The sequence below is a fragment of the Prinia subflava genome, chromosome Z (genome assembly GCF_021018805.1).
Source record: "Prinia subflava isolate CZ2003 ecotype Zambia chromosome Z, Cam_Psub_1.2, whole genome shotgun sequence".
Lineage (NCBI taxonomy): Eukaryota > Metazoa > Chordata > Aves > Passeriformes > Cisticolidae > Prinia > Prinia subflava.
In genome coordinates this window covers 38,982,257-38,996,527 of record NC_086283.1, presented here as the reverse complement: position 1 = coordinate 38,996,527, position 14,271 = coordinate 38,982,257, and the positions used below count along the sequence as shown (strand labels likewise).

General features: G+C 35.6%; 1 protein-coding gene across 1 annotated transcript in view; it reads left to right on the top strand.

Moving 5' to 3' along the window:
* Positions 1 to 14,271, top strand: part of RASA1 (RAS p21 protein activator 1) — a 53,706-nt gene that overhangs the window by 37,852 nt on the left and 1,583 nt on the right. The window contains exons 14-24 of the mRNA XM_063423861.1: positions 884 to 1,041; positions 1,328 to 1,404; positions 5,351 to 5,523; positions 5,734 to 5,893; positions 6,065 to 6,207; positions 6,945 to 7,060; positions 8,239 to 8,325; positions 10,310 to 10,377; positions 12,004 to 12,092; positions 12,904 to 12,981; positions 14,135 to 14,269. Of these exons, the coding sequence (XP_063279931.1) occupies positions 884 to 1,041; positions 1,328 to 1,404; positions 5,351 to 5,523; positions 5,734 to 5,893; positions 6,065 to 6,207; positions 6,945 to 7,060; positions 8,239 to 8,325; positions 10,310 to 10,377; positions 12,004 to 12,092; positions 12,904 to 12,981; positions 14,135 to 14,269 (1,284 nt within the window). The remainder of the gene's footprint in view (positions 1 to 883; positions 1,042 to 1,327; positions 1,405 to 5,350; positions 5,524 to 5,733; positions 5,894 to 6,064; positions 6,208 to 6,944; positions 7,061 to 8,238; positions 8,326 to 10,309; positions 10,378 to 12,003; positions 12,093 to 12,903; positions 12,982 to 14,134; positions 14,270 to 14,271) is intronic.

Below are 14,271 nucleotides of genomic sequence, written 5' to 3'. Positions count from 1 at the left end.
ATGTTATTTAACTAATGATACTCATTTTATGTAGCAGATACATGCTGAGCCATGCTTTTGTCTTAATTTCTCTTGACTTTTTGAAAGTGTCATGTATGCCAGAATTTCTTCAGAGAGAGAGGGCAGTCAGTCTTAAATAGCTGTGTCTGTAATGATTGAAGGTAACAGGGAAATACTTAACAATTCCTGACATGATTTAATCTTAGGAACATTGAATGTAGTTGTTACAGGTCGTAGAGAAGGGAATAAAATGGTGAATAAAAAGTTATAACCACAACTGTTTGGTTGTGAATGATAAAGAAGTTTGGATAATTCTGAATTAGTGAACTAAATTAGATGAATTTACAGATAAAGTGACAGGTGCAGTTGGGAGCTTCAGGGTGCAAAAGCAAAGCAACAAGGGATTTCTTTTCTTCAAAAAGCAAAGACGGTGCTTATCTACATAAAGGAATACAATGTAATGTGTTGCACAAGAGAATTTTACATAATCTGTTAGGAAAGCACCAAACAATAAACCACTGTATTTGGAATTGTTCATGGCTCTTACTCAAAGTGCTAGTCTTCTGTTTCAGTAGAATTTTCTGTGGCTGGAAAAGTTATTTGCAAATCCTAATGCTTCTAAAATGATTTTAAAATAAAAACCCAGGATGCCTTAGAAACATGGGTCTGGATATTTGTTTTCAGTAATAATTTGAGTTACTCTTATTTTGTTCCTTGTGCTTCTTAAAGTGTTCCAGTACCTTTGGTCTTCACTCTTCTAGTAAGGAGTTTTGTATTCACTATTCTCATATTAACATTAAGCCTCTGCACAGAGGATTAAAAATAATTCATTCATGTGCTTTGTATTTTAGCAACAAAAAATAAACTGTTTATTTTTTTTTAGGTCAGCAGTCTCATTTTGCATGTAGAAGAAGCTCATACGCTCCCAGTAAAGCATTTTACAAATCCATATTGTAATATCTACCTAAACAGTGTCCAGGTAGCAAAAACACACATCAGGGAAGGACAGAATCCTGTATGGTCTGAAGAATTTGTCTTTGAGTAAGTCTTAATTATCTTGAATTAGTAAATTTCACTTTTAATTTGTATCAGAGTTAAGATTCTTAACACTTGTTTATTGTTTTACAGTATTTAAAAAATACTGTATATGTGTTTATACAGCAGCAACCTTTCAGACAGGTTCTGCATGGGCAGAATTTTCTGTAGGTACCTATTTTTGCTAATATTAGTGGCTGATAGTGGTAACTCAGGATTGAAATGAAATTAGGAAAAGCTTAAATGCCAGCCATGTATAGTATTAATTGAGGCTCTCTGTCTTTTCTCCTAGTGATCTTTCATCTGATATTAATAGATTTGAGATAAGTCTTAGTAACAAAACAAAGAAAAGTAAAGATCCAGATATATGTAAGTATTTTTCTGTAAAAGATGCTTCTACATTACAGCAGTGGATACTTTGTGTGGTTATCATTGCTTTTGTCAAAGATTGTCACAAGAGAATTAAGTAGGTTTTTAGGTTCACCATACTGCCTGCATATAGTTTTGATATCTGGTATTGGCTTTCCATTAATGTTTTTATAATAAGAACTTCCACTGTTTTAGTCATAAAATGCACTGTACTCCAGTCCTGTATGTCTCGCATAGCTCTGCTTTACAATAACTGTTGTAAATCTGCTAGACAATGACTGTGCTTACCAAAAAACAAGAACAAGGAGAAATTTTCTGTATTAGTCTGCTTCATAAAATGTAAGTTCCTTGGAATCTGACTACATGGAATTTCTTTTCAGGTTTTTGGTTGCTTCCAGTGAGATAGGGAAAGGTATAGTTCTTTATCAAAATAAGTAATCTTGGCAGTCTCTGAAAAAAATTTCCCTTTCTTCTCTCCGTTTTACCTCATCTGTCTTCTTCCCTTACTACCACTCTTCGGCTTAAATCTGAAGTTAGCTCAATATCACTTTGAATAGGAAAAGATCTGTATTTTCTTCTCCTTATGTTAGTCAGACAGGTGCTGCTTTAATGTGGGTTTTGGTTCCAGCAAATCAACAAGAAGGTGGTAGAGTCTGTCAGCTTCCTAGAAAAGAAAGTTTGAAGAATGTGAATTTGAAGCTGTTAAGTAGAAAAAAATACTTTTTTAAGGTCAAGTCTCTTCCCAAACAATACTTTTAGTGTTGTTTTGTGGTTTTTTTTTCTTTTTCTGTTCTTCAAGGTATCTTGTTTCCCAATACTTGCTTTAGAGCAACTTCAGCCTTGTGCCTCTCTTTGCTGCTTGCAGGGTGGGATGGTTTTCTCTGCTGTCTTCAAATTTTGTTCCAAGATTTTTTTTTCATTATGTTCTAAACTGTCTCTTCCAAGGCAGTCAGAGTATATATAATCTAGTGCAATTGTTTTCAGTTCGTATGTATTGTTTTACTGGCCTGTAACTTAGGCCAGTGCTAAATTTACTGATTTTTTTCATTTCTGGAGTTTATTACAATCTGTTGGGAGACCTTAGCTGAAGTGGGTATTTACAACTCATTTTGAATGGTCTGGCAGAACCTCATTTAATTTCATATCTTCTCCTCCTCTTACTAGAAACATTTCTGCATAGCAGGAGGAATAAAGATATATTCTCTCTCACAGATTAAAGGGCTGTAATTACAGTTGTGACCTTGATCTTGAATTCATTTGAGCTGGAAAACTGATCACCTATCTACACCAAAGCCTTGGTTGGGAAAAGAATCTTAGAAGGGTAATTCCTGTGTGGAATACTTCAGCAGCTTATTTTCTTCCCCTCTGTCCAGGTTAAAGAGATGCTGTTAGTTTTGTGCATTCAGGTTATGGAAGGCTTCATGTTCTAGGTCAGGGGCAGGATTGGCTGCATTTCTTTACTGCAGTTATCTGCACTCCTTAAGGCATAAGCATAATCCAGCATAACTCCTTTGAGATAAATATTACATTAAGTCAGCTTGAATGAACATACATGTCTGCATACATCCCCAACCCTATGAAGTATGTGAAGTTCACTGGGGTAAAATGAGCTAAAACCACATCTTCTCTGACATATGTTATGTTGCAGTGCCAGAATAAACCTGTAACTCTTCAAAAGCAAGATAACCTTTCCTTAACCAGGCATCTTTCCTTTCGTTTTCAGCCACATATTACCTGTGGAATGCTATGAAGTGGCAGTCCTGTACAGCTGATGCTATTCATCTTGCTATTTGTTAATTGGGTTAACTCACTTATTCCGCTTGCTTTTTCTTCCATGTAGTGCAGATTGAAGCTCTAAAATTTAACTTCTGGATTCACTGCTTTGTTTCTTTCATTGTAACACGTAAAACTTAAATACCAAAATGATACATGGATGAATACTTTTCAGTATTTTAAAATATTTCCTTAGTTTTCAGGTCTTTACATTGAAGTTTGCCTACTATGAATGTTCAATAGTTACTTTAGAGTTTAAGTATTCCAGATAGTCAGAAATGATACTAAACAGTTCAGCATCAATTCTATTCACTTTTTTGTTTCTGTATATTGCATAAGGGCTTACTCAAATAAATATATAATATGGCTTGAAAAATCCAAAATCCTAGAATTTACTAGTTGAATTCCATCTGCTGCTATTGACAGTTAAATTAGTAGGGCTTGAAGGACAACATCACAAAGTGTTGAGGTGGAGTGGAGATTCTGGTTTGGTCTTGCACAACGGTGATTAATTTCAGATTAATTCATGTTGATTATAAGTCTCTTACAGAAAGGAGCCTACCAGTTCAATGTAACATTATAAACAGGAAAAAAATCTTATTACTTTGAAGTCTTACTACTTTAATATAAATTGTGATAACAACTATTTTGTAGACTTAGCAACTTGTACAGAAATTTGGTATGATTTTTTAAAAATCAAAGTCAAGTAATATTATTTATATTATAACTATGAAGTGCTACTATAACCACAGGGAAAAACTAAATCATCACTTGTTTGAGGTCCTGTATCTCATTCCCCATTCCTTTCACTTTGGTACACATTCCTTACATGTGCAAGCAAATAAGAAGAAAAGCACATTGCTTAGTTATGAATACTGAGCTTTGATGGCAGGGAGAGGTATGTTAGGAAAGTCAATTTATTACGTAGTCTAATGACATTCCCTCCACTCTGGTGATAAATAGCAGGTGGTGATGGATTGATTTTCATGCTGTTTGATGTAAATGCATTTACTTTTATCAGTTCATCAACTCCAAAGAATATGAAATAGGCAGCAGAATTGCCCTGAATAAGACAATATAAATATGATATTTTTCTGTTCCAGCATCAAATTATATCTTGCTGTGTATTGCAACACTGGGGCAATGAGAAATCTCCTGGGACTGTTGACAATTCCTGCAAGGCAGATTGGTGTATTGGCTTTGCAGAGATGTAAAAGAAAAAAAGATCTTGGTTTTAAGGGCCTTTTTATTTTTCATGTGAGAAAAGTAAAAGCAAATATTTTTGTCATGGAAAGAGAGGGCATTTGACTGGGAGGTGCAGACTGATAGGCTGAATGTAAAACTAATTGTGGATTCCTCTTGGAGCGTGGTGGGTGTTTCACAGGCACATTGTTGGCTCTGACAGTGCCTGGGCCTTTCTTTCTGGGAAAAAAGCCCCTCCACTCAGGAGCACAAGTTTGTGCTCTGGATGGGCCTCTGTTCCCTCCCAGCTGCTGTAGCCGGCTAGCCAGCTGCTGCACCAGACTTCAGCTGCAGTCTGGGTTGTTGCTTGGCAATTTCAGTGTACCATCATCACCAGTTAATGATCTGGCTGTTCTTGAGCTGACTTTGATTATCTAGTCAGCAAGTGCTTGGGAACACTTTTTAACCTAATACACATTAACTGTTTAGACTGGAGTTACTATAAAAGTAATACGTATGTCAGTGTTTGGGAATACCATAATACCACACACTGTAATAATTAATAGGAGCAGACCCTGATGGTGGTGTCAGCCCAAGGCTAGAAAGGGAGTAGTGAATTCTAAAGATTTAGATTTGTTTTTTTAGTTTGTGGCTGCAACCTTGATTTGCAGGGTAGCACTGTTTTACCTACTTACATGGGTGGGGTGTTATAAGGAAAATGATATCAATATTTGTGTGGTATTTTTGAATTTATGTGTATACATTTTTTACAGATTGCCATGTATTTCTTCTTCAGTTTACAGGACACTGTTAAGCCATTGAAGAGAGAATTATTCCATTAATATATTGATGAAAATGTTTTGTTTACTCTTGCTGGTATTTTTTCCCAGCAAATAAAATGATGTGTTGAAAATAACCCCCTTTTTTTATTCAATAGTAGCACTGGTTTGGTGGAGGTAACATACCTGAACAATGCTTTTTTTTGTTTAAGTGTTTATGCGTTGCCAATTAAGCCGGTTACAAAAAGGACATGCAACAGATGAGTGGTTTCAGCTCAGTTCCCATGTACCATTAAAGGGTATTGAGCCAGGATCTTTGCGTGTTCGAGCACGATATTCCATGGAGAAGATCATGCCAGAAGAAGAATACAGTGAGTTTAAAGAGGTATGAACTTAAGTTTAACCATCTATGGTTTATCTGTCAAAACCAATTTTTTTCATTGGTTGAGAGGATTTGGGACTTTTCTCAGTAACACTGGTTGATGGAATCAAATATTTTTAAGAGACAGCTATATATATAGATATCTAATATTTTTCCAAAGCTGTTATATGTAAGGAGAAGCTTCTGAATATTTTAAAATTGTTTTTCTTTCAGCTTATACTCCAGAAAGAACTTCATGTAGTCTATGCCTTATCACATGTTTGTGGACAGGATAGAACACTGTTGGCTGGCATTTTACTGAAGATTTTTCTTCATGAAAAGCTTGAGTCCTTGTTGTTACGAACACTAAATGACAGGGAGATAAGTATGGAAGGTACTGCACCAAATCACACAAAAGTTTACTGGGATTCTGGGCAGGTGGGGAGGAAAGGGTTCTGGTGCTACCTTTTTTTTCCTCCTCCTTTAGCTTATGTCAAAGAGTAACCATGTTCTTCCTCTCTTTTTGATGGCTCCTTGTCTGAGTTGTTCCAATTTCTTTTTTCAGATGAAGCTACTACCTTGTTCCGTGCCACCACTTTAGCAAGCACACTTATGGAGCAGTATATGAAAGCCACAGCAACAAGTTTTGTTCATCATGCGCTGAAAGACTCCATATTAAAGATAATGGAGAGCAAGCAGTCCTGTGAGGTGATATGTTAAACTGTGTTTTTAAATATTTTGGTTTGTTGACACAATAATCCATTGGTTGTTGTGTTGTGTTTACATTCAGTATTAGTTGTAGCGACATTTAATGATCTTTAGAACTGGACTTTGTTTTCATCAGAAATAGAGGAACTGAGTTCATTAAGAGCTATTTTGATTTTTTTTTTTGATTTTTTTCGTGGATTTTGGCTTCAAATGTTATTCATAGTAGAGTTACTAAGGTTTTTATTCAAAATTTCTTTTAATTATTTATCAGTCATTGTGTGGCTGTTACTGAATTTCCTAATCTAGGTAACTGCTGTTAAACCGAAGATACTGTAGAAGTCAAGGTCTGAACTTCTGTTTTAATTGTAAAATTCCTTATACTAAAGGGTTGTTACTGATCCTGAAACTCTTTTTAAAATGACCCTCCTAAATCTTGTGTTTCACTTCATTGTGGAAAAGATGGGAGTCATGAGAAATTCGGATTGAGCGAGACAAAAAAGTCACAGAGATGAGAAGAGGTGAATATCCAAGCTGATAAAAGCCAGATATGTATATTAGAACTTAAAAATGTTGCTTCACATTTCCTGATAAGCTACTGAAACATGCATGTATTCTGTAAGAGACTTGTACAGCAGCAGAATATTTAATTTTCTTTGAAATTCAGTGTCTAATAGTCAGAAACTATATATATATGTAGTTCTAGATAGAAGAAGAAACCTAATCTTTTTCTGTTTTAGTTAAATCCCTCGAAGTTAGAAAAAAATGAAGATGTAAACACTAATTTGGCACATCTACTCAGTATACTTTCAGAATTGGTGGAGAAGATATTCATGGCTGCAGAGATACTACCCCCGTAAGTTTGCACTTTTCTATTCAGATTTATATTCGAAAATTCCCATTTCAATTAATTACATTGCACTTTAAAATTGTGTTCTTACTGATTTATCTTAATGTTACTGTTTAGACACAGAGGAAAATAGAAAATAGGTAGGGGAAAATAACATTTTGCATAATTAATAGTGTTTTATAAAAGCCTCTGGCTGCCATATCTGGTTTTCTTTTAAAGCAGAAGGTACTAGACTCAAGAGATCAGGGACAAAATAGTAATTAAATTATTAATCTCATATCTTTACAAAAAGGTAGAAGGCAGAGGTATTTGGCAGACAATGACATGTATTTCTCAGTCTTTCTCCTCTGAGAAAGAGGTGGAATTATTAACAGCATATTAAAAATATAGGTAAGTAGCAATAGTTATACCATGCTATGCCTATTTCTGTCCACTAGGAAAATGCAGAGGCCGTTTTTCCCCGCTTCTTTTAACTGATGAAGTAACTCGTTTTCATACCTCAGATTTGAATCATCTAATAAAAAGTGGATAGTACAGAGTTTCCTTTCATAGTGTCATTAGCTTCTAAAGTATATGAAACTCTCAATTTTGAGTCATTGGAGTAGCGTGGAATTTTCTTTTGTATTAGTGATTGCAGGGTTAGCATTGAAAATCGCAGTCCTTTTAAGCATATGATGCAGTGATCAACATTTTCTGAAATACACCACAAATCTCCATTTTTTTAAATGGGAGAGGACTATTGCTGTGGTGCTTAACTTTTTTAGCTTTATTCACTATGTGTCATGTATGGAAAGAACAGTTTTTCTTTAGTTAAGAGAGAAACTAAAAGAAAGATCAGCCATCAAAACAGTCCTTTTTCAAGAAGGAAATACTACTTAAAGAAACAAAACTACTTAAGTTACAAAACACTTAGTGCACATCTGAATGATCACAGAATTGCACAGAATGGGTTTTCCTTGTTACTTATAAATTTACTTTCTAAAACATACTTTTAAAATAGAATTTTTATAAGTTTGTTAACTTTACCTGAGAGTTTATTTATAATTTAAAGATTTGTCTAAGTTTTTAATACAAAGTTGGTAATAGTTCTGCATCAAGTAGGAGGTTGGTCTAAGTCCTTTCTGACCCAGCTTTTTTGATTCTGTAAGTTTAATGGAATAAGTAATTAGCAACTATTTCTGCAGGACATTGAGGTATATTTATGGGTGCCTACAGAAGTCTGTTCAAAACAAATGGCCAGCTAATACTACCATGAGAACCAGAGTTGTTAGGTAAGTTACTTGACAACCTTATTCTGGAAGTATGTCAACAAGCATTGTTGAAGACATACTTCAGCGTACTTATCTATGTTTCTTTCAGTGACAAAACTGTATGAACTTAGACAGGTTACTGCAGTGTTTAAGATATTTATGATGATGAAGCACAAAGTCCCAATTAACGATAGAGCTTGCTGGAGTCTTGGTTTTGTTCTTAGAGCCTTGCCAGAATTGATGTAGTATAGAGGTCAGTATAGCTTTACTTAATGGTTTTAGCTTTGAATTTACAGTACTGGAGCCCAATCATGTTGAAATATTCTGGAGCTCCTCTGAAAATGTTGCTGGAGGTTACAGAACCTGGCTGTTCTGAACTTACAGCAGCCACAAAACTCCAATCTACATTATTAAACCAGTGCAATACAAAAGTTCTAACTCTGTTCATTGCCAGGGCAGGTCAAACAAAAATGTTTTGATGGGGGAACATGGGGGACACAACAGCTTACTTTCAGAGTTTTCCAGTAGTCTCCACTGGATGCTAAAAATACTTTATCACTTGTTTTTGTGGTTTTCCGTTTTCACAAGTGAATACTAGAAATTTCTCTCTGGAGTGCAGTTTCACAGCTTTCAGTGATGTTTATTACCTTTCATTGCATTGTTTTTGGTTTAAGAATGATTCAATATTCAGAGCCAGATGGACAATTTTTTGATATCTGTGTATCTTTTCTATTGTATCAGTCAGAATGTGCTGCCATTTCTCTCTGGTTTAAAACTCCCATGCAGATAGTTGCTCATTCCTAATTTAGGAAGGTTGACAAAGGTAAGGTACATCAGATCTTCCCTATCAGCAGGTACTCTGCTACATGTGTACCTTGTTGGCCTTCAAATTTCAGCACTTCAAAAGAGTGATCGGTGTGTGTGTCTTCAGAATTAACTACTGACTCATAGCTTTGAATTCTCACCATAGAAAGTATTTTAGCCTAACCTCTGGCCAAGAACTGTTTTCTTACCAGCCCATAACTTCTGTTTCTCAGAGAGATAAGATACATCTATAACATAACATACTAGGTGTCTTGGACTTACAGAAGATGCATCAACCTCAATAGTTTGTCACTTTAAAGAAATGTGGGGATTTCCCTAACTGTGTACTTTACAACAGGCAAGATTCCCTTCCTCCTTTCATTAGGAGTGAGGCTGTGGTATTACTGTGGTGAAATCCAGCGTGCTGGTGGTGTCTAAGGCCAAAATTACAGACATTTTAGATTGATTTGATTGGTCTGTATGTCACTTCAATGTACAGCAATTAGCTGGAGTTGAGGTTAACCTGAATGATGGTTTTTACTTCTGGTATTAACAGGAAGACAGATTTTTTCTCACGCTGCTAAAGCCTGTTCTGTGTTCCTGTTGAATGAATTCCTGACTCTGCAGTCAGAAAAAGAGCACTCTTTTTCCAGCTTTTAAAATGGCAGCAATTCTTTTATGGTGGAAAGTAGCACATCCCTTATTTTTCTACTGAAGTGTACTATCATCAGGATAATGGATCAGCTGAAGTTGACCTAAAGGTGTGTTCTGCCAGGAGAGATCTTTTTGCCCATCCATTCCTGCACTCTAGCTTAAAATGGCTTGAGGAAGTGGGTGGCTGTGGGATGGATGACTTGGCAGTAGCAGACAGTGCAGAATTTTTGGGACGCCAGAGACCAAGGGTAGCTCCTGTTTGAGCCAAACATGGTGTGGGATTGTCTTCATTATAACTTGGCAATTAATTTCTTCCTACACAATTTCAACAGTTCAGCTTTATTGGGAAATCAGTGTGCCTCTTCTTTCAGATTTCATTGCAGTCCATAGCATGATGAACTTAATTTATATTTTTACAGAGCACAGGCTAATTTACTGGTGTTTGTCTCAACAATATCCCACATTAACTTTATTCCTGAAAGATTACACAATTTTACATCAATTGTCCTAATGGTTTTGAACAAAATACAATTTTGTTTCATTTCAGTGGCTTTGTTTTTCTTCGACTGATTTGTCCTGCTATCCTGAACCCAAGGATGTTTAATATCATCTCAGGTGACTATGTGCTTTAGATTGAATCTATACTTTATGCAGCAGGAGTCATGAAATAACTGTAGTATCTAATGTAGCAAAAGGAATTTTTTTGAATGCTGTGTTTCAAGTCAAGTTATCCATGTCATTTGGCTGACTTCTCCTTAGGGTATATGCTTTTCACCCTCAAAGGCTTGATTGTGGATATCCCCAACATAATTTCAAGGTCCAGAAAAAAAAAATCCATTGTTACATTTAATAATATTTTGAGTCAAGTCTAGCATTGTTTATGTATTTTATCAGCGTGAAAAATGTAATTATGGGAACTTCAGATGTCACTTTCAATGCAGTGCAATGGCAGAGTTAACAGCTGAATGCAATGGTATCTCTGAAATGTACAAGATTATAAAGTTGGTATGTGTCTACAGAGCTTGGAATACATTTGTGCACCTAGAAAATTATTTGTGAACAGTTTATTTGAATGTCCTGCTTAGATGGCTTCCAGCCTTTCGAGTGGTGTTTTGACTCAATTGATCTTAGAATCTTAAAGATGAGAGAGGGATGGCCTTCAGAAAGGTTGAAAAATAGGAGATACAAGAGAAACTTTAAAAATCTGGTTCAGAAAAGCATTTTTCTTTTTTCAAAGACAGTTTTTAAGACAATGTGGCATGTTATCTACAATCAGTCTTTAAACTGTACTAAATGAGAAGGACTGTGCCAAATGAAGTTCCTTTCTGTCACACAGTAATCATTTCTGTACACGCTTTGGAGAAAGCATTTAAGAAACATGGCCTGGAACAAGTGATAATTTCTTTGGCATTTTATTATCTTTGGGCAGTTTGCAAGTTAGGTACCTCCTAACTTGGGTTGCACTCTGACTGCAGGTGTAAAGAACTAATTACAAATTTGAGTAATGCCTTTTGAGCTTCTCCCTTACAGTCCTGCTGAGTTACCTACAGCTAGTATCCTCGACTACTGTTGAGGGAAACTTACAGACCATATAACCCTAAAACTGTGTCAGTGGAATGCTTTCAACCAAGCCATTTACCTTAACTGGAGAAAAGTAATTTTGTGGGATACTGCTGAGTAACATTACTTGTTGGAAAAGGAAGTTCTAACTGACTTAAGTGGTTAATGTAAAATGTTTATGGTCACAGTGATTACGGACTAGAGGTTCATGGAAATACAGGCCACCATTGCATGTAACATTCACTCTGTTCTCCTGCTGCCAGTAACTTAAAAGTATAATTTGTCATTGCCCACTTATGTGGGTATAAACAGATAAGGAAAATGTAAACGTTCTTCCTTAATTTCAAAGGTAAAACTTTTAAAAAGTAATCCTCTGTTCAACAGAACTCAAGTCTTGAGCAACGGTTATCATTTCACCTAACTCTTAGTAACACTTATTTATTTTGCCTTCTTGTTCTGTGTGCTGCTATTACAGAAAATAAGATGATCAGATTAACATGGCTTTTGGATATTACAAAAAGCAATATATTTTACTTCAAGTAAAGACATCTTTTACATGCAGTTGTTTTATATTAAAAAATAATCTATAAGAACATGAATGGGAAAAGAATTTATTTTCATGTGACTGCTGTTAATTTTAAATGTAATGGCCAGTGACTCTCTACTTTGCATTCCTGCCAGATTCTCCTTCCCCCACTGCTGCAAGGACACTGACGCTGGTCGCCAAGTCTGTGCAGAATTTAGCAAATCTGGTTGAATTTGGAGCTAAGGTGAATATAATTGTACATACAGAGAACAAACTAGAATTGTGTTTTCAGTACGCTTTTCACGTGTTCCTGATCAATGCATGCAAAAAAATTTTTGCTATTTTCTCATGCAGAATGTATGACTTTCTCTTCCTCCACTTTGACCCTCATTTATCACTGGATGATTGTTTTCTGTGGTACAGCACTTCAAAGCTCTCGTGCTTGAACTATAATAGTGCTAGACATAATGAAACTGTAAGTCAGGGATACCTGTTGCACTTATAAGCCCAAGCTTTCAATAAACAGAATGCTAACAGAATGCTAGTAGTGACTGGTCTCAATTTCCAGGCTTCCGCTGGGAAAATAAAAATAACTAAAACCATCTAAAAATAATTCTGTTGACTTAAGCATAACTAACATCACTTCAGGCTGGCATGAGAAAGTTGTTTCTCTGACACAAAGAACTTGGCATGTAAGAGTTAATGACAAAACAGGAAAGAAGGCATTTGTTCTTGATGATACCTCTGAACACAAAGCGTCTGTTCACTGCAAACAGGTATTTAGAGACACTCACCTTGATGCAGATTTGTATCTGTATGCATGTGTAAGAAAAATTTTTAATCACAGGTTCTCAATCTTCTAAATATAATACCAAATTCTGTAGTCTTTTGACTGGCTGCACACCAGACACTAGAAATATACTTGAAAAAAATATAATATTATTCCAATTTACATACTTGTTCTGCAGTGTCATCTGCCTGACTGCACTGTGTTGCTTCAGATATGACAATTATCTTGGCACTGATTTGTTAATTAATACTTTTAAAATTACTAGGAGCCATATATGGAAGGGGTAAATCCATTCATCAAGAGCAATAAACATCGCATGATCATGTTCTTGGATGAACTTGGGGTAAGTTGTAAGAAGAGTATTTGCTGAAGTTACAAAGCATGATTGCAAATTTCATTTTTTACACTTATTAACTAGCTCAGCAATGCATCAGCTCTCACATAATTTTGAATGCTTTTATCTGAGTACATTTTTTAATACTTATTTAAAAATTGCTGGTCTGTCATATGGAATTAAAATCATCAAGTATCTTCCTAAGATTTTATTAATTTAGTGCCTCTGTAAATGTGAGAAGCTGAAGTAGATTCTATAACTACGAGATAAGAAATTTCGGGCAAAAATACAAATATGTTTTTAAACCAGAAGTTTTTATATATAACTTGTCACGTGGTTTTGACCAGAGACTGAAATTATTTCTTCTTCAAAAATATACTAGGTTGAATTTCAGTTAACACTGACAAAAGCTTCAATGCATGCATTCTATATATTTTAGTTTGAAAGCGAACTGCTGTCACTTCATTGTTTTAAAGTGTGACTGTTTTGTGTGGTAGCTGTAACAGGAGTTATGTCTTCCTGTTTTATGTATATGTATTTTAAACCAAATAATTCATTTTAAAATTGAGATGAAAAGATTGTGCTAAGCATGCTGAATTAATTCTTCAGAAGTGACCTACGAGATATTTCAGAATACCTAGCAAGTGTGGCATTTGGGTAGGTTCTAGATGTCATCCTTTTCTTATTAAATTGCAACTTCTGCATATTATGATACATCAGTTCTCTTTAAATGAGAGATTTTACATGAGGTCTCTGATAACTGTTAGTTTGAAAATACCTGTTGGATTATTCTGCTGTTTTTAATTGCAGTGTTATTGGTTTATCATCAGTTTCATGAGTTACGTGATAGGTAACAGCAGATTTTGCTGCACTTTGTTGCTCTTTTGTAATTCATATAACAAAGCTTGTAATGGATGGATTTCCTCTTCATTTAGAGGATTTGAGTTGTAGGTTTCTCATCATGCTGTAGGTTTCTGATCAACACAAAGAGCAATACCAGATCTTGTAGTGAGAATCCTGCTAGCACTGCAAATTGCAGTATACTTCACATGCCTGTGAAGAGAAAATAAACAGATGATTCATAATAAAAGATGGACGGAAGGTTTAGCTGGAAAGACCAAAATTGGTCTTGGCACCCTAAACGTGCTGTGTTCTGTTGAAGAATGTTCCCGAGCTTCCAGACACTGCCGAGCACTCTCGAACTGACCTCTCCCGTGACCTGGCGGCCTTGCACGAGATCTGCGTGGCACACTCAGATGAGCTCCGGACACTCAGCAATGAGCGAGGGGTGATGCAGGT